The 19,650-nt window shown below is 47.6% G+C and overlaps 1 protein-coding gene across 2 annotated transcripts in view; it reads left to right on the forward strand.

The window, feature by feature from the left end:
- IRAK2 (interleukin 1 receptor associated kinase 2) overlaps positions 1 to 19,650 on the forward strand; it is a 59,678-nt gene that overhangs the window by 19,018 nt on the left and 21,010 nt on the right. Inside the window, exons 3-7 of one of the 2 annotated variants that reach the window (XM_045063307.1) lie at positions 9,030 to 9,140; positions 14,103 to 14,227; positions 16,098 to 16,292; positions 16,376 to 16,440; positions 18,949 to 19,063. In XM_045063307.1, coding sequence (XP_044919242.1) covers positions 9,030 to 9,140; positions 14,103 to 14,227; positions 16,098 to 16,292; positions 16,376 to 16,440; positions 18,949 to 19,063 — 611 coding nt within the window. The remainder of the gene's footprint in view (positions 1 to 9,029; positions 9,141 to 14,102; positions 14,228 to 16,097; positions 16,293 to 16,375; positions 16,441 to 18,948; positions 19,064 to 19,650) is intronic. The other variant, XM_004738517.3, reaches the window with a different exon arrangement.

The following is a 19,650-nucleotide window of genomic DNA, read 5'->3' on the forward strand; positions in this document are numbered from 1 at the left end:
TTTTGTTAATGGATGGCATCCTCAGAGGCTAATACAATGACTGAATGAATAAATGAATGAATGAGGAAGGGTAAATCATTTTAGCAGCTGATAGAGTACAGGTCCAACGGAGAACCAGAGATAGAGTAATTAGGAAGGTCCATTAGGAGGTTATTCCCTCAGAGTTACTTAATTTTTATCTAGCTTGAGTTGGGAGTTTTGAGTGCTCTGTGTTTGTGTGTGTGTGTGTGTGTGTGTGTGTGTGTGTGTAAGTGTGTGTATCGGTGTTGGACTTTGGATATCCAGGAGGGGCCAGCCCAGAGATTAAAAGGGGAAGGAAAAAAGAGGGCCCAGAAAGCTGTTTGTCACTGATATGCCAGCTGGCACTAGGGTTCTTTAGTTATGGCTGAGTCACTTTTATTTGTTCTAGAAGGATCCATTTCAGCCTCATGAGTCAGCTGAAGAGTAAGAATGCACATATAATTATTACATCACTATTTATCGTGAGGGCTGTGAAGGGAGGGAGGGATTTCCAGGTTGTGCTCACTGAGGAAAGAGCTCATTGACAGAGTCCCCTTTGCTCAAGTGTTTCCTGAATTAAATATGCCATGCATAGAGGTGCCTGGCTGGCTCAGTCCTTAGAACATGTGACTCTTATAAATTTGAGCCTTGTGTTGCATGCAGAGATTACCTGAAAATAAAATCTTTAGAAAAAAACAGGTCATGCATATGAGAAAGCACTTAGGACAGAGCCTGACCTGTGGTTGCGGAAGGTGATGATAGCCACAGGAAATAAGAATAATAGCTTTTCACTGTCTCGTGCTTGCGCATTTCATCCTCATGGCTGTTCTATGGGAGTTGGGGTATGGGTCCTCATCTCACTTGTCACATGAGGCAGAATGGTTACCTGGCCAGGGATCCCAACCCCGACTGATGGGAAGCATGGGAAATGCTGTCACAAAGCCAGAAACCAAACACTTAAGCCTGAAACCCAACTCATATCCCTCTGTAAAGTTCCTCCAGGGAACTTTCAAAAACATCCAGACTCTGATTTAATTTTTCTGAGAACATATATGTCCATCCCTCACTGCTCACAGCCACTGAAACTTCAGACCCTGGCAACCCCTCCCCATCCCTGGGAGTCTTGGCAGAGGGCACCCCAAGCTACCTGTCTTCCCGTGTGTGACAAGGTTGGTTGCTGATGGCACAGGCAGGCAGAAGCAGGTTGCACCTCTCTTCCTGCTAGGTTCCCTATTACTTTGCCCCACAGCCATGGTGCCTTCCGAGACTGTGCCATTGCCTGCTGACAGTCACAGTTTCCATTCAAGCATTTAAAATGCTGACCAGGGCACCTGGGTGGCTCAGTGGGTTAAAGCCTCTGCCTTCGGCTCAGGTCATGATCCCAGGGTCCTGGGATCGAGCCCTGCATTGGGCTCTCTGCTCAGCAGGGAGCCTGCTTCCCCTTCTCTCTCTGCCTGCCTCTCTGCCTACTTGTGATCTCTGTCTGTCAAATAAATAAATAAAATCTTAAAAAAAAAAAAATGCTGACCATAGCCATTCACTCCAAATACTTCCTTCACAGCCCCTAAATTGGGAGTCAGAGGTTCTTTCTCTGCATGTTTTGGGCAGGGACAGAGGGCAGAGGTTGACTGTTTGCATAGTCTATGCCCTGTCTCCGTCCCCAGGCTGGAGGTTTTACCTATCTTATCCCACTGAGTCCGAGGCAGTCCTGGGACAGGACTCCACAGATAGATGCAAATGATTCTCAGGGTTAAGAAACTAGCCCTCGGCACAAGGTGGGAGCAGTAGTGGCTGGACCTGGAAACTGAGGGGAGCTTCCCCACCCTTATGCTCGGTTCTACTCTATGATTACAATTTATATTTTTGGACTTCATGATGCTGTGGAATCGTGATGTGTGTAGAATCACTTTTTGAGAATATAATCTCAGGGGAAAAAAGCACAAAGCTGCACTTAGAGCTCAGTCGTAGGAGTGACATCACCCAGCATGGTGCCAGCCTCCCCTTGGCAGACAGGAAACCTGCGGGGAGATTTAATGTTTGTGACAGCCCTTTCTCACTAACGTTTTGCCCCATCCTGTCATCGATATTCTATTTTTACTTCAATAAGCATGCGGATGTGGCAGCCTGAAGAGTGGGCATCATATCTGGCCAGCCATGAGAGATCAGGTCGCCAGGCATGAAACGTAGAAAAGCTACGTTGTCTCCCTCTCTGGGTTTTGATGGTGGGAAGGGAGGCCCACCCAGGCCCACTGCCCACCTTCTTCTTTTTTTTTTTTTTCTTTTTAAAGATTTTATTTATTTATTTATTTATCAGAGAGAGAGTGAGTGAGAGCGAGCACAGGCAGACAGAGTGGAAGGCAGAGGCAGAGGGAGAAGCAGGCTCCCTGCGGAGCAAGGAGCCAGATGTGGGACTCCATCCCAGGACGCTGGGATCATGACCTGAGCCAAAGGCAGCTGCTTAACCAACTGAGCCACCCAGGCGTCCCCACTGCCCACCTTCTGACTTGGATGCGGCATCAGCAACACAAGAAGAGAAGTGGAGATGTTTTGCCTCTTATTTATTTATTTATTTATTACAGACTTTTATCTATTTATCTGAGATAGTGAGCAAATCAGAGAACACTAGAAGGGGGAGGGATAGAAGGAGAAGCAGGCTCTCTGCTGAGCAGGGAGCTCACCACAGGGGGCTTTATCCCAGGAACCTGGGATCATGACCTGAGCCGAAGGCAGTCACTCAACTGACTGAGCACCCCCAGGCATCCCTGTACCTCTTATTTATTGTCAATACCTCAAATACATCTGAAAGGTCCCAGTATGCTGAGACAGGGGTTTCACAGGAAACTGAAATTTGTCATCGGATTGTCACCGTAAGCCTGACGTGGGGTTCTGTCAGCTGACCTCTGTGGTGCATGTGACCCTGAGAGGTTGACTAGGTAGAGGGTAGGTGTCAGTCTGGAATGTGCTGTGAGGCCACAGGACAGCTCTCCCCTTCCCATGTGGGGTCCCCCACCCCTGAGTGCTGGCACATGACCTACCATGCCAGCTGTAGGCCACTGTGTGTCACTGTGAAAGAACAACAAAAGCGAAGAGAAAAGCTGAACTCTTCCTTAGGATGAAAACATAATGAGGTCTTTTATGTCCCACATGGGTGGAGGCCCTAGAGATCAGCCACAGGTGGGCTGGTGGCCTCAGTGTTCCTGCCACATACGTCCTGACAGGCGAAGATTTGCGCAGAAAGAGAAGTAAAAAAAAGTCCCTAGCAGTAGTCGGTCTCTGCTGTGGTGAGGTCAGGCCAGGATGTTCACCCTCCACCCCCCTCTGTCCCCTCAGTGAGGAAACCAGGTCTCAGCCAGGCCTCAGACAGGGGAAGGTGCTGGTGTTTCTGGGCTCACAGATAGGTCAGGGTGCAGGTGGGACCTCCAGGAAGTGGTGCAGCTGGGAGCATTCCTTCAGTTGGGGCCTGGCCTCTGTGGGAAGTTGCAGTCTGAGGACCCCTTCAGCAGCAGGCCTGGCCTACCCAGTGCGAGGGGAGCTGGGGCTGTCACTGTCACTGGCCTTGCATGGAGGAGCCTCCTTGGCCCTTCTGCTCCATACACAGATATCTTGGGACACCAGTGAGGTGGCCCTTTGAGGAACACAGGATTGTCCTCTCACCCCAGGGTGGTTTGTGGATGGAGGGTGTTGGGAGAGGGCCCAGGCCAGAGAGAGGAGACTCTGAGTGGCATGGGGTGGTCCCTTCCTCTTGGGGGCAGGGACACAGGGTTCATGTCATACCATCTGGGAGTAGGTCGCTCTGTCCCCACTCTGCTCACCAATTCACTTTCACAGCCGGGGCTCACTTACCATGTCATTTGGCACAAGGGCCTGTGAAACAAATGGAATGATACCACAAAAGGCAAAGGTGTGTGACTCCATGGGTCCCACCTGCATGGCTGCTGCTGGGGAGGACTCCCCCACCCCCCACAGGCTCTCAGTTTTGGCCAAAAGGACCTTGGCCTGGGGGGTGGGATGGGAGCAGCTTGGCCCACGGAACCTTCTGAGGGTCTGGGGACCCCAGATGGGAGGGAATGAAGTGTGTGTTCTCCTGGGGGTCCCCTCTGTGGGTGGAGTCCTGCCCACAGCCCTGGCCTCCCTGACCTTCCTGCCCCAGTACTCCTTTCTTCTACCTTCTTCCTCGGGCGGGTCCCTTCCTTGCTACTTTCCAGGGTTGTGGTGAGAATACTTGTAGTGAAAATATCAAGAACACACCGTTAACAGTGGGTGGCAAGAAACAGAAGTGAGTCAGATCTGAATGTAGAGATCGCCTGCTTGCTAATCTGGGTCAGATGGATTCCCCAGAGCAAACAGCTACTCACTCTAGCTCGGAAGACCCAGTGCTGGTCATTACTGTAGCGAGCTAGCTTGCTTCCTGATTTTTTTGTTCTTAGAAAACGTACTTTACTTTGTAACCAATGCATGGTCTTTGTTGAAAAATTCTACCGTGTGAATAAACAGAAAGCCAATCCACCCACCAACCCACCCCTTAGTATAAAATCACTGATAATCACGTTACCCAGAAATAATCACTGTTCACATTTTTTGTATGTTCTTCATCTTCTTTTTCTCTTCATACACAGATGTCTTCTATACTGTTACACATATTTTACTGAAAACTGGCTACGTGGTCTGTAAGCTCTGTTGTCACTCAATGGTGTAGTAATACCTTTCCATGTCAATGGTAGGGTAGACACAGATATTTTTTTAGTTGCTGTTACAGTGAAAACAAAACAAAACACCCACACAAGTTAAAAAACTTAAGCGAGCAGTCACATTTCTAGAGACAGAAAGAATGGTAGGTGCCAGGGGTTGTGGGGGAAGGGATGGGAAGTATTCTTTTTCATTTTTTTTTTTTAAGATTTTATTTATTTATATGTCAGAGAGAGAGAGCACATGAGTGAGCACAAGCAGGGGGAGCACAGGAAGAGGCAGAGGGAGAAGAAGGCTCCCCGCTGAGCAGGGAGTCCAATGTGAGACTCAATCCAGAACTCTGGGATCATGACCTGAGCCGAAGGCGGACACTGAACTGACTGAGCCACCCAGACATCCCGGGAAGTTGGTTTTTAATGGGGACAGAGTTCAGTTTGGGAAAGCGGAAAGGTTCTGGAGGTGGGTGGCAGTGATGGTTGTACAACAGTCTGAATGGATGTAATGGCCGCTGAACTGTGGGCTTAAAAAATGGCATAGGTGGCTCAGTGGGTTAAGCTGCTGCCTTCGGCTCAGGTCATGATCCCAGGGTCCTGGGATCAAGCCCCACATCGGGCTCTCTGCTCAGCAGGGAGCCTGCTTCCTCTTTCTCTCTGCCTGCCTCTCTGCCTGCTTGTCATCTCTCTCTGTCAAATAAATAAATAAAATCTTTTTAAAAAAATGGCATAGGTGGTAAATTTCATGTCATGCGTATTTTACCACAATAAAAAAATATATAAAATAAATTATTTAAAAACAGTGTGAATAATTCAAAGTTTTGTTAAATGAAAACTGAAAGACTCCCGTCCTACCCTCCTCACACTCAATATGTGGGCTGTTGAAGAGATAGCTGATACTTTAAAAATATAATAGCAACAACCATGATGTTTCTGTGTTAGAGCTGAGTAGGTCATACACACTGTGCCATTTAATCCTTGGGAAAGAGGTATGAGATCGACAGAGCTGGTTTCCATTCCGGAACCTGAACTCTAAACAGCTCAGCTCTGTTACTTCTTTTTTTTTTTTTTTTTAAGATTTTATTTATTTATTTGACAGAGAGAGATCACAAGTAGGCAGAGAGGCAGGCAGAGAAAGGAGGAAGAAGGCTCCCGCTGAGCAGAGAGCCCGATATGGGGCTGGATCCCAGGACCTCGAGACCATGACTCGAGCTGAAGGCAGAAGCTTAACCCACTGAGCCACCCAGGCGCGCTGCTACTTCTTTTTTTTAAGATTTTATTTTTAGGGCACCTGGGTAGCTCAGTCAGTTAGTTGGGTGTCTGCCCTTGGCTCTGGTCATGATCCTGGAGACCTGGGATTGAGCCCTACATCGGGCTCTCTGCTCAGTAGGGAGCCTGTCTCTCCCTCCATGCAGCCCCCCACCACCCTGACTTGGGCATTCACTCTTTCTTGTTCACTCTTTCTCTAAAATAAATGAATAAGATCTTAAAAAAAAAAGATTTTATTTTTAAGGAAACTCTATACCCACCCTGGGTCTCAGACTCACCCCAAGATCAAGAGGTCCACGCTCCACCAGCTGAGCCAGTCAGGTGGCCCTACTACTTCATTCATAAGATAATTTTATTTTTGTATTTATTTAAAAGATCTTATTTATTTATATGACAGAGAGAGAGAAAGAGAGAGAGAGCACAAGTAGACAGAGAGGCAGGAGGAGGGAGAGGGGGAAGCAGGCTCCCTGCTGAGCAGAGAGCCCCACATGGGGCTCAATCCCTACCCTGAGATCATGATTTGGGCTGAAGGCAGAGGCTTAATCCTTTGAGCCACCCAGGCACCCCGATTTTATTTAAGAGATAATAAGGGGTGCCTGGATGACTGGGTGGCTCAGTCATTTAAGAGATCATAGTAAGTCATTTTCAGGGAAGGAGAAAGTCACCCATCATCCACCACTCAGCCTCCTCACTACTTTTGTGCATTCCCTGTAGCCTTTCTTCCCATGTTTCCACCCTCTTCTACTTGTGCAGGCAGCCCCCAGTGTGGTGCCACCTGCAGAGGGGCCTCGGGGGCTTCAGGGGCGCACAACACTGGTGTCCCAGTACTTCTGCTGAGCCAGTCCAGCGGGGGCAGTGAAACCAGCCTTAGCTTTGAATCTTACCAGTTGTTTGATTGGAGACAAATCATTTCACCTATCTGAACCTCAATGTGCTTAAAAATAAAATGCGGACAATTCTGTCAGCCACCAGAGATTATCGTGAAAATCAGTCTCTGTGGTTCCTTACAAGCGTAGTGCCATGTATTCTTAGGCATTCTTATTCTAGTCCTAAAGCTTGGGTTTGAAAAGTTTGGCCTCTTGGTAACAATGGGTTTTGTTTCGAGAGAGACACAGTTTACCTGTTAGAGGAATTGCTACCAGAGGGAGACTCAAAGGCTGGAGATGTTTCATCCTAGCCCCACCTGGTGCATGTGCGAGCAAGATGGAGGCTGGCCCTAGAATTCCAGGACCGCTGTTTCTGTGGTTCTCAAATATGGGTCCGCCCCAGACCACCCGATGGTGAAGGGCTTTGAATGCAGGGTTTGGGACTTTGGGTTTGGTCTGGAAGTTAATGGGGAGATACAAGGATCTGGGAGAGGAGTGTGCGCTTCATCTGGACTGTGGGAGTTCATAAAGGCTTTAAACAGGGAAGTGAAGAGACAAGAGTTGTATTTTAGCAAGATGTGGCCTGGGCAGGGGTCTGGAGGCTGCCCCAGATGGAGGCGGCTGCTGGCCCTTGAAGACGATGCCAGGACAGTGGTGGGGGAGGCGAGAGGAAGCTGTGTCACAGACTACATGCAGGCTCTGAGGAGCTGGTCGGGAGCCGGTGTAGATACGCCCTCACACCACTTTTGGGGTTTCTCACCTTGGTGCAAAGGGGAAGAGATTCTTGTCAAGAACCAGGGAACCTCCAGCCAGACTTCTTTGGCCAGTCCTGCCTGTCCAGGCTGTGTGATCTTTGTGATTTTTGGCCGGCCACTTAACCTGCTCAGGCCTCAGTTTCCTCATTTCTAGTGGGGATGAAATGCAAACAGCTTATGAGGATTTGAAGGCTGCACAGCTGGGTGTGGCATGCTTAGTGTTCTTTGGGGCTCTTTGCAGGATCCCCATCTGTAAGACATGATTCCATGCTTGTGGAAGGGGAAGCTATAGGACCACCAGGCTTTCTTTTCTTTCTTTCTTTTTTTTTTTTTTTTAAAGATTTATTTATTTATTTATTTGACAGAGAGAGATTACAAGTAGACAGAGAGGCAGGCAGAGAGAGAGGAGGAAGCAGGCTCCCTGCTGAGCAGAGAGCCCGATGCGGGACTCGATCCCAGGACCCTGAGATCATGACCTGAGCCGAAGGCAGTGGCTTAACCCACTGAGCCACCCAGGTGCCCCCAACCAGGCTTTCTTATGTAGAGGCTCCCCTAGGGACTTGGTGGGGTGAAGATGTATAACTTCCTCCCATGTTTGGGGAAATGTATAGTGGATGAAAAGCTCTTCCAAGTCTATGTTCCCATTACCTTCCTCTTAACAACCCTTTTAGATAGGCACCCTCTCCAGATTATTTACTTATTTATTTGAGATAGAGCTAGAGCAAGTGAGCAAGCGAGTGAGCAAGAAAAAGCATGGTGGGGGGAAGGGTTAGAGGAAGAAGCAGACACCCCACTGAACAGGGAGCCTGATGCGAGGCTCAATCCCAGAACCCTGGGATAATGACCTGAGCCGAAGGCAGATGCTTACTTTTTTTTTTTTTTAATTTATTTATTTATTTATTTATTTATTTGACAGACAGAGATCACAAGTAAGCAGAGAAGCAGACAGAGAGAGGGAAGCAGGCGCCCCGCTGAGCAGAGAACCCAATGTGGGACTCGATCCCAGGACCTTGGGATCATGACCTGAGCTGAAGGCAGCGGCTTAACCCACTGAGCCACCCAGGCGCCCCGGCAGATGCTTACTTAACCCACTGACCTACACAGGCATCCTAACCCTCTCTACTTTATAGCTGAGGAAACAGGCTCAGAGGAGAGTCTTGTCTAAGGTCACAGCGCTGGTAGGATTGGAAGCTAGTTTTGGGTGACTCAGTGTCAGAGCCGGACCCATCACAGGAAATTGTCATGTGTCCCCAGTACATACATGGGGAGGCTGAGGCCGGGAGGGGAAGAACTTACCCGGCCACAGTGAATTCAAGATGGAGCCAGGAACAGAGCCCGGATCTCTGATTTGTAGACCCCACCTCTTGATGGCTTTCCCACTTCACTGAGTATTAGCTGCTTTTTGTCTTTCTACCTTGCTTCATGGAAACCAGTTCCTGAAATCAAGTCTTCTTTCCTAGACCTCCCAGACGCTGTGAAGCCAGGAGGGCCGTTGGCAGCTTCTGTAAGAAACACTGAAGAAGAACAGGAAAAGGGGCCGTCTGTGGGGCCAGTCTCCTTTCCAGGCCCAGGTATTTTAAATTAAATTAATTTTTTTAATTTAAAGAAAATGTATTTAAGGAAATGTTTTATCTATCAGGATATTCAGCTCAGCATATAATAGCAAAAATTTGAAAATAACAAGGAGGATGGTAAAGTTAATGACAGAACAATACAACACTGTTAAAAATTTGTGGATGTATATACATACATGGAGACATGCTCACAATATATTGAATTTAAAAAGTAAAAAAAAAATGGGCGCCTGGGTGGCTCAGTGGGTTAAAGCATCTGCCTTCGGCTCAGGCCATGATCCCAACGTTCTGGGATTGAGTCCCCCATCGGGCTCTCTGCTCAGTGGGGAGCCTGCTTCCCCCTCTCTCTGCCTGCCTCTCTGCCTACTTGTGATCTCTCTCTCTGTCAAATAAATAAATAAAATCTTAAAAAACAAAAAGTAAAAAAAAGTCAGATACCAACAGAATATAAACTGCTTATTACTGTTTTTTTGTTTTTTAAATATTTTAAATCAGTTAGCTGTACAAGTTAGGTATGGTGATTCCATTTTACAGATGAGGCAATTGAGGCATAGAGAAGTTACACAGCCCGCTAAGGTCACATGCTGTGGGACCCAGGTATTTTCCCTGTGGTTTCCTGAGTCCCGAGCACAGGTGGGTCCTGCTGCTGGTTCCAGCTGAGAACCTGATGACCTCTCCACTCCGTACTGCCCATGGCAGCTGTGTGTGTGGGATGGTGACTGGTGCTGCCTGCCCACCTCCTCACCTTCCTCTCCTCTGCCCCTCACACATTTGCTGCTTTGATCCACAGCACCTGAGGTGATTTGCTCAAGGTCACGAAAGTAGGAAGTCACATCTGAGTAGTGTGGTTTATTTTTTTTTTTATTTTTTTTTTTTTTAAAGATTTTACTTATTTATTTGACATACAGAGAGCACATGTAGGCAGAGACATAGGCAGAGAGAGAGGGGAAGAAGCAGGCTCCCCGCTGAGCAGAGAGCCCGATGCGGGGCTCAATCCCAGGACCCTGGGATCATGACCTGAGCCGAAGGCAGAGGCTTAACCCACTGAGCCACCCAGGCGCCCCAGTAGTGTGGTTTAAATGCCTCTGTCCTTAACACCAACCACACTGCTGTCCCAGAGCCTTTCAGACCACTTCAGATTGGGCTCCCACCCCCTTGTGCCCAGGGAAGGGTTTGGGGACAGTTTGTCAAATGATGGAAGGACTCAGCCTGCAGATGTCTTCCCTGGGGCAGTGTCGGGCGATGGGGGGGGGGGCTCGGGGGAGAGGTACCATTATTCACACTGTTTACACCCGTGTGTCCCTTCTCACCACCTCTCCCCGGGTGCCTGGCCTCCCTTCTGCTCTGCTGTAGGCTCCAAGTGGTGTGCTGAAGCTCCCAAATCCAAGAAATCTCAGTTCATTGATGCTGTTCCTGAAGCCGGGGTCAGCAGTGGCCTAGAGGAGCGCACCTGGGTGTGTGCATTAGACAAACCTGTATTTAAATCCCACCTCTCAGTTCCTGGCAGGAGAATTACTTAGCTTCTCTATACCTCGGTTTCTTTATCTAAAAAGATAAAAGGGTGCCTGGGTAGCTCAGTTGGTTGGGCGACCGACTCTTGATTTCGGGGAGTCGTGATCTTGGGGTTGTGAGATTGAATCCCACATTGAGCTCTTCGCTCAGTGCAAAGTCTGTTTGAGATTTGCTCTCTCCCTCTGCCCCTCTCCACACTCACGTGTGCTGTCTCTCTCTAAATGAATAAGTAAAATCTTAAAAAAATCAGGCACAGTAACGAGAGACTATGTCAACATGTCATAGTTGCTATGGCAACATGTCAGTGTTGCTACCATTAGGTGCCCATCAAATGTTAGTTAATATTAGCAGTGTTCTGGACACCCCAGATAGGCTGAAGCTGGGAAAATAATTCTAGGCCAGGAAGTCTGAACTGTTAACTGTAGCTAAAGATAAAAAACAAAAACCAGGGCAGAGCTGTGATCAGCAGTTAAAGATAAAGGAAAGTGGTCCTCAAGCAAAGGTGATACTGGTTGATGGCCAAAGAGAAACATTACAGTAAAGCAGGGAAATTCTAGGGGAATGCTGGGCCAGATGGAGGAGGGGATAGGGGTTACCAACTCTGGTGTTCCTTGTGTAGGGCTACTGCAGAAACCAGCCTCATCTGGAGAGGCCTTTGCACTGATGTGGACAAAGCGGGTGGGGAGCTCCAGGGCAGGATGCAGCAACCTCCCTCCCCAGTGTTCTTGACTCATGCCTGTAGTGACCCAGCCCAGCAGAACAAGAGTTGGTGTATTCTGCTTGGGAAAGCTGACATTCCAGAAAGACTTCCGCAGGAAATGTTTATCCTAGTGAAAGTTTTGGCACATGGAGGGTGATTGCTTTGGAAAGGACATGTGTGAAGCTGAGTGTCTTCCCTGACCCAGGGCTTCCACCAAACGTTTACAAAGCAAGTCTAGTTCTTATCTGATTTGTCAGTTTTGCGGCACTGGCTCCAATCCCATTCAATTTCTCCCCAAAACCACAGGGATAAAGAGCTCCTCCTTCAACTAGTAGCCCTCATATGTCACAAGAGCAGACCTCGGTAACACCCTCCCAATCTCAGGAGAATCCCAGGCGTCAAGCCAGCCAGAAAGTCATGATTTATGTGAAGCCAGTGTTGGCCTGCTGGTCAATGGGCAAAGGGAGAGGGACCATCCACACAGTGAGAACCCCATCCTGAGGCCAGCTCTGGGTGGGGCCAGCATAGGGCAGAACTTGAGAGGAGAAGCAGGAGGGAAATGGAGTAGTCTAGAGCAGCGGTCCCCAGGGCATGGACCCTGGATCCCCGTGATTCAAGAGAGCTCGGATGTTAGAAAAGATGTATATCTCACGCGTAAAAAACTCTGGGGATTTCAAGGGTAAATACATCATGTGTGAATTAAAGCCGATTGAAAGAAAAACTTCAAGTCACTCACAGTGAGGCGGCACAGAGACACAGCTAACAATTAGGAGAGAGATAAACATGACCACAGTTTGGGGACCCAAGCCAGGGGTATTGAGCCAAGGCTGAGAGAAGGAAGGGTGTGGTTAGAGGCAGCAGTGGTGTGTCAGCAGAGGTCTCTGGTCTGGCCAACAGAGGCCTGTATTGGACAAGATCACCTGAGAAGCAGGAGGATTTTTACAGGACAAAGGCCTGAGAGAAAATAGGGAAGGAGCTGGGTGAAGCTGGAGGAGGCTTGGGGTCTGGGTGAAGGAAAGAAGGTGGGCAGGTTGGGTGGGAGTGTCTAAGGCAGGCTCCCCTGGTGTCTTTAGGGAGAACAGGGCCCTGGATCTCCCCTTCTTGTCCCCTCCACACTTAGTCACAGGGGAGCAGCCCCTGGGAAGCTTGGGTGGATGTGGGCATGGATTTGAGAGTGTGGTGGGGCTCTTAGCTGTCTAGAGGTCTAGAACCATGGACTCAGAGAGAGGTTTAGGCTGCCCCTCCTCTTGGGCTCTGTGAGGATGAAAGAGGCTTAGCCAGCGTTAGGTGAGCTTTGTTTTATCAGTTGCCTCGGCTGATAGTTTAGTAAGCCCGATTCTAGCTTCATCAGGGTGCTATTTTCAGTCTTCCGAATTAATTTTCTTTTTTATGGCCAAAGTTCCAGATTAATCCCTTGTTTCCTGATGTTATAAACCAGAAATACCTGAAATAGGAGGCTTGGGCCAGCCACCCTGGGGTCAAGGCCAGGTTCCCTTGGAGGGCTGGTGCCCAGTTACTCAGAGGCCATCCCAGATAATGACATCTGAAGCTTCTGGCTTCTGGCCAAGGCCTGTTCCTGCGTGGATCGGCCACCACAGCTCGTCCCTCATGCCATCTCCACCCTGGCTTGCACCCACTCTAATTCATCAGACTCCAGACTGCCTTGTTAGTGTACAGGTTAATCCTTTTCTGGTGCCCCTCGAAGAAATGTCACTTCTTTAACCTGGCTTTTACGTGACCCCAAACTACTCTTCAAGCCCTCTCTCTCCCGAATCTTCTTCATTCTCTAAGGGTTTAGAGCACGGATTCTGGGGATGCTGGATTGACTCAGTCAGCTGAGCTGCCAACTCTTGATTTGAGCTCAGGTCTTGATCTCAGGGCTGTGAGTTCAAGCCCTGCCTTGGGCTCCCTGCCCTGCACTGGGTGCCCTGCATGGAGCCTGCCTAAAAACAAAACAAAACAAAAAAACAAAACCATGGACTCTAGAGCCACTGACTGTGTGCCCTTAGAAAGTTTTCTTTACCTCTCTCTGCCTCAGTTTCACCATCTATAAAGAGAACATGGTAATAGTACCTGTCTCCTAGGATTGTCATCATGATTAAGAGACTTAACACACTGACTCATTTAGAGCAGGGCCTTGTGTGACAGTGGTGTTTGCTAGCTAGGCATGCCTGAGTAATTTCTGCATGCCTGAGCTTGCCTGCTCTCATACCTCCCCACAGTCAGTCCTACTCCTTCAGTGCCCGCTATCCACTTTTTTGAAATCCTCTGTGAAACCCTCCTTGGCCTCCCAACCTGCTTGGGTGGCCTCTCTGCTGCCTCTGCCCTTGGAGGCTGGTTATGGCCATTGCTGCTGCAATGGAGTTTTCCGGAAGGCGGGCTCCGCCGTTAATCACCTCTGTGTCCTTCATTGCTCTTTGTGCGGGAGGTGGGCCAGAGTAGGGCTTGGAAGTCACATGGATGTCCATCAGAAGCCTGGCCCTGCCACTTACTGGCTGAGTGGCCCTGAGCCAGTAGCCACCTCTAGTGCCTCTACTTCTCTCCTGGCCCAGTGGGAATCATATATGGAACCAAACTTTGGGGCTGTCACAGAGTGTCACTAAGGTGGCTCGTGAGGAGCGTATAGGCTGGCCCGTGGGGGTGTCAGGAAATAGCAGGTGTCATTGGTGACAAAAAGTGTTTGTGGAATGAAGGAGAAATTGGTGTGGGAACTGGTTGCCAACCCCTCCTGTCTTCCTCTTTTCTAGGGCACGGCCAGACCCATGGTCCCTCCCTTTCAGGGCATGCTCCAGCCAGAGCCAACCTCCCGCCTCCTTCTGCAGATGACCCTCATTCCTTAAAAACTGACTTTCCTGTTTCATCCGATTCAAAGGTAAATCTGGGAATACCACCTTCCTCCCCCAACCCCCAGCTGTGGCTCCCACTCAAAAATGCAATGTGCTGGGGCTCCTGGCTGGCTCAGTCAGGAGAGCTTACAGCTCTTGATCTTGGGATCATGAGTTCGAGCCCTATGTTGGGTATAGAGATGACATAAATGAATAAAATGGGAAGAAAAAAAAAAGACCAAAATGCGGGCTAGGGGTTAAGGGGATAGGGAGAAAGGAATTACTCCAAGCTTCCAAGACTAAATGCAGGCTATCAATGCAGCTAGGGCCTGGGGCCCTGGCATTGGGGGTGCCCTTTACACAAATACATGTTTTTAAATGTGCTTTTCCATTCTTTGTGTTTGATGGGAACTGATACATGGTATCTTTCTCCCCACAAAATATATTGGTTACATGTATACTAAGTCATTTGCTTACAAACCACCTCTCTTCTAACCCTTTCCCACCCCATACATGTCTGAATTATCCCGAATTTGCAGTGACTTGGGTCCAGGACCACATGTGACCTTTAGGGTCTTAGACACTTTTGCCTTTGTGGGCCTTTTCTCTCCTTCATGAAAAAAAAAAAAAAAAGAGGTAAATCTGGGAATATATTTTACAATTGCACTGCACAAAGATGAACCTAATCCAACCTGTATTAAAAAATTAAAACAATTTCTTTGACTCTAAAAGTTCACTCTTATTCTTCTGGCTTTAAAAGAAATCAAAATATTTTTGTGGGCCTCTAAAAGTATCCTGGGCAGGGTGCCTAGCAGAAAAGCCAATGCTACATGGGTCTGGTTAATGAGACTCTTCCATAAAGGAGACGAGCACTTAAGCATGTTTTTGTTTTGTTTTTTAATACATAATTACTAATCTTCAAAGATCATTTACTAATTGGTGGACTGATCATGGTATAGTGTTAAGTGAAATCACCAGAAGACAAAACTATGTGTATGGCATGATCCTGATTTTAAAAAGAAATCCTGGGGTGCCTGGGTGGCTCAGTGGGTTAAGCCTCTGCCTTTGGCTCAGGTCATGGTCTCAGAGTCCTGGGATCAAGCCCCGCATTAGGCTTTCTGTTTAGCAGGGAGCCTGCTTCCCTCTCTGTCTCTGTCTGCCTCTCTGCCTGTTTGTGATCTCTCTCTCTCTCTGTCAATCTTAAAAAAAAAAAGGAAAAGAAATCCCGTGTATCTAATTTATAAGAAATACTTTAAACTCTCATAGCAGTTCAGTGGATAATGGGATCGTGGATGGTATTCACCCTCTAATTTTCAAAAACTGTAAGAGCATAGATAACTTAAAAAAAGTTAAACCTCTGTACACCTATTTTTAAGAAGGTACGTGACTGAGGGAGAGCTGTTTTTCAGAGACTCACACAGAATTGCATTTGTTTGTGTGAACCTAGATCCTGCTTCCCAGCATGTATACCATGTGTAGGACCTGGGGCATCAGTTCAGCTGCTGACCAGCTGTGTGACCTCACCTTAGCTCTCTGACCCCCTTGGTTCTCACTTTTGTAAACTGGGGAAAAAGACAAAGCAAAAACCGTAGCCACGTGCCAGGAATATTCACATTTTAATTGGTCTGCAGGATTAAGCTCCGGAGTACTATGGTTATCTTCATTTTTGCTGCTCTGGAAACTAAGGTTCAGAGAGGTTAAGCTGCTTCCCCAAGGTCACGGAGCCAGTTAGAGGCAGAGCTGGGATTTGAGCGGGCCCTATCCATGTCCTATAAAGGACCATTTCTCCTCACTGGACAAGATGAATTCCCCCACCTCTTCAGCTTTGATGAGCTAAGATTCCCTGAGGTAGTAGGGAAAAAATAGTTTCCATTTTAATCCCATACTAATCTCCATCTCTTCTGTCTGCATTCCCAGGGCTTTAGTACCTCCATTCCTAAGCAGGAAACACTTGTGAGCCAAGCTGAAGACAGCCTTTTCTGGAGCGAGGCAGATGTGGTCCAGGCAACTGAAAACTTCAACCAAAACCACAAAATCAGTGAGGGGACCTTTGCTGACATCTACAAAGGGCAAAGGCATGGCACACCATTTGTCTTCAAGAAGCTCAGAGAGGCGAGCACTTCTTGGTTTCAAGTAAGGGGTGGAAGTTCTACTGGTGAGCCTGGATTTTCATGTTTCATTGTCTTTTCCCACAGGTGGCCTACTCAGGTCCAGGATCAGTCGAAAAATTCTTCCAGGCAGAGGTACAAATTTGTCGCAGGTAAGCCTCCCCTTTGGAAAATACTTTACTTAATGATGACGGCTAACCTTGAGATAGTGCTTCCTGTATGCCAGGCATGTCTTAAAATTCCACATGTAAAAATTCACTGAATCCTCATAAGAACCTTGTAACATTGCTGCTCCTATCAGCATTGTTTTGTACATGTGCAAATTGAGGCCCAGAGAGGTTAAGTGTCTTGTCCAAGATCGCACAGCTGGTAAGTAGCAGAGCTAGAATTTGAACCTAGGTTGGTCTGGCTTCGTAGTCCATGCTTTTTCTCTGAAGCACCTATATGCATGGATTAGAATTATCAAATTCTCTTGGCTCGCTTGGCCCAGCTCTTTCCTTCCATGGTGGAAGAAATCTGTTTCTATCCTGTTTTTTTGAGATGGTCAGAGATTTACTGTTTCCAACTCCAATGGCAAATCCATCTCAAAACGGTGTTGCCCCAGAGTAGGACTTAGCAAATGATGCCCAGTGGGCCAGATCAGGCCATGCCTGTGTGTGTGTAGTCTGATTGCTAAGAATGGGTTCTCCATTATAATTATGAGAAGAAGATTTCATGATACGTGAAAAGTATATGAAATTCAGATTTCCATGTCCATGATAAAGTTTTATTGGAACAGTTACACTTATCTCTGTCTTCTCTCTGGCTGTTTGTGTGGGATAGTGCACTGTTGAGTGGTTGCCGCAGAGACCATATTGACCTACAAAGTCTAAGATATTTACTGTCTAGCCTTTGGCAGAGACTTTTTTTTTTAAAAAGATTTATTTCTTTATTTTGAGAGAGAGCAGGGAGGGGAAGAGAGAAAGGGAGAGAGAGTCTCCAGCAGACTCTGCGTGGAGCGAGATCATTACCGAAGGGGAAACTAGAGTCTGATACTCAACCGGCTGTGCCACCTAGGCACCCCAACAGAGAAATTTTGAGCCATAAAGTCCTGAGCAATAAAGACCTTCAAAAGCCCTCCTCAAACCTGCTCATTTTACAGATGGGGAAACTGAGGCTGAGAAGGGAAGTGAGCCTGCCTGTCCCGGAGCTGGCAGGGGACTGGCAAAAAGAACGGGAAGGACGTGGGGAGACTTGTTCTGGCTCTGCCATCACTGACTGATGAATTTAACAAAGGCCTGTCTGGCACCTGTCAGGCGCTGGACATCCACTGTCATTCAACCTTGGCAAGTTGCTCTCTACCAACACGCAGCCTTGGGCGAGGAATGTGTGATTAGTGTAGAGTGTCTTAAGAGTTCAAGAAAATAATAAATAAGAAAAAAAAAGTCACCTGTTTTCCGTAGTACCTATAAATGACTACTTCTGTGTTAGTATTTCAATATATTTTCTTTAATCTTTTCTCTATTTGTACCTGTGTATGAATAAGCACACACATATTTAATCAAAAAATGAAAGTATAATTCCCCTTTCCATTTTTGCAAAGTACTTCCCCGAGTTGACAGACATCCCATTCATTGACTGGGCAGCTGTGGGTTGCCAAGGCCTTTTTTGGTCTTAGGGAAGATACACAGCCCCTGCCTTGGGAATGTTTATGGTCCAGAAGGGATTGAGTGTAAATGACTCTCTTGAGTATGAAAAATGCAGTATTATGGCCTGCAGGGAGTGGAGGAGGACAGGAGGGATTGGCCAGGAGTCCATTATAATAGTCCTGTGGAGCATCCATCAGGGTCTGATTCAGGGTGGAGGAGGGGTGAATGAAGGGGACAGTTGGAAAACTGTTTATGACCATGAATGCTGACCATTTAGGTGGGGAGGTAAGGAGGTTTCCAGGAAACTGCATAGAGACTGCATAGGTGCCTTTGGGGGATTTATTATCCCAAATAACTGGGCACCGAGTGGGTTTGGGACCTGTTGAGTCGAAGTTTTTCACCTGAGCATCAGAATGCAAACAGACATTCAGTTCTAGAGCTTAGGAAGGGGCTGCAATGAGAGATTTGGGGGGAGCATACCTGGAGACATAGCTGATCAAACAAGATGATGAGCTGAGCCGGAGGTATTGAGCTTTCAGAGGAAGGCAAAGGAGGAGAGTCTTGGTGAAAAAAGCCAGGGGAAAGCAGTCAGAGAGGTAGGAAGAGAGTCAGGAGGGAACAGTGACTCAGAACCTAGGAGAAGAGGATTTCAGGGAAGAACCCAGTCCTGGGAGTCCCAGCAGCCCTGCAATCTGATCCTGCCTTCCCTGCATGCTGGTCATGATCGTGAGCAAGTTCCTTAACCTCTAAGCCTCTGTTTCTAGAAGATGGGCTGGTTTGGGTGTTCTGTGCAGCAGAGCAGTGAGGTAGGGTAGGTCTGAGCTCCTTGACTTCATGCTTGTTGAAGGCAGGCAGCTTTCATCTCTCTACCCTGGTACTGGGTCTTCAGGGATCAGAGCATTTGGTATCTGGGAATTCACTGGTGACCTCATGGGTAGAGGGGGCAGAAGAGGGGTGGGAGGTGAGGAATTAGAGCAGTCTGTTTATTCTTTCTGTCTGACTCCTCACCTCTGCAATAATATGTGATTTCAGATGTTGCCACCCCAACGTCTTACCTTTGCTGGGCTTCTGCACTGGAAATCAGCTTTGCAGCCTGATCTACCCGTACATGGCAAATGGCTCTTTACAGGACAGACTCCAGGGTCAGGTAAGGGGCTGGGTCATGGTCAGAGAACAGAACCAGATAGCATCCAGTTAGGGACTTCTGGAGGGGAGAGGGGACATCAGGAGAGAAGTTAGGCTGGAATAGATAAGATCTGGCTACACATCTTCACGTAAAAACCTACGAAAAAATTATTTGACGAGAGCAAGACAAAGGTATCCCATAGTACTAATTTTATTTAACATTGTTCTGGGGGTGATAGTCAAGGCAATAGGACAAGAAAAGTAATTAAGAGATACAGAGTATGGAGAAGTAGAAGAAAATTTTTATTTGCTAAAAATGCTATTCTATTATATAGCTATTTGCTTGTGTCCTTATGGGCTATCTCTGGAAAGATTAAAAAAAACTGGTATCTTGGCTGCCTCTGAGGAAGTGACCTAGGTAGCTAGGGTGTGGGAAAGGAGAGGAATTTTTACTCTATGCCCTTTAGTACCTTTTGCATGTTACAGCATGTGAGCATAATACCAATTAAAACTCCAATTTTTAAAAAGATTTTATTTATTTATTTGACAGAGAGATCACAAGGAGGCAGGGTGTGGAGTGGGGGGTGGGGTAGGGAAAGCAGGCTCCCT

The sequence above is a fragment of the Mustela putorius genome, unplaced genomic scaffold (assembly GCF_011764305.1).
Source record: "Mustela putorius furo isolate JIRA1106 unplaced genomic scaffold, ASM1176430v1.1 tig00003850_pilon_pilon_pilon, whole genome shotgun sequence".
Classification (NCBI taxonomy): Eukaryota; Metazoa; Chordata; class Mammalia; order Carnivora; family Mustelidae; genus Mustela; species Mustela putorius.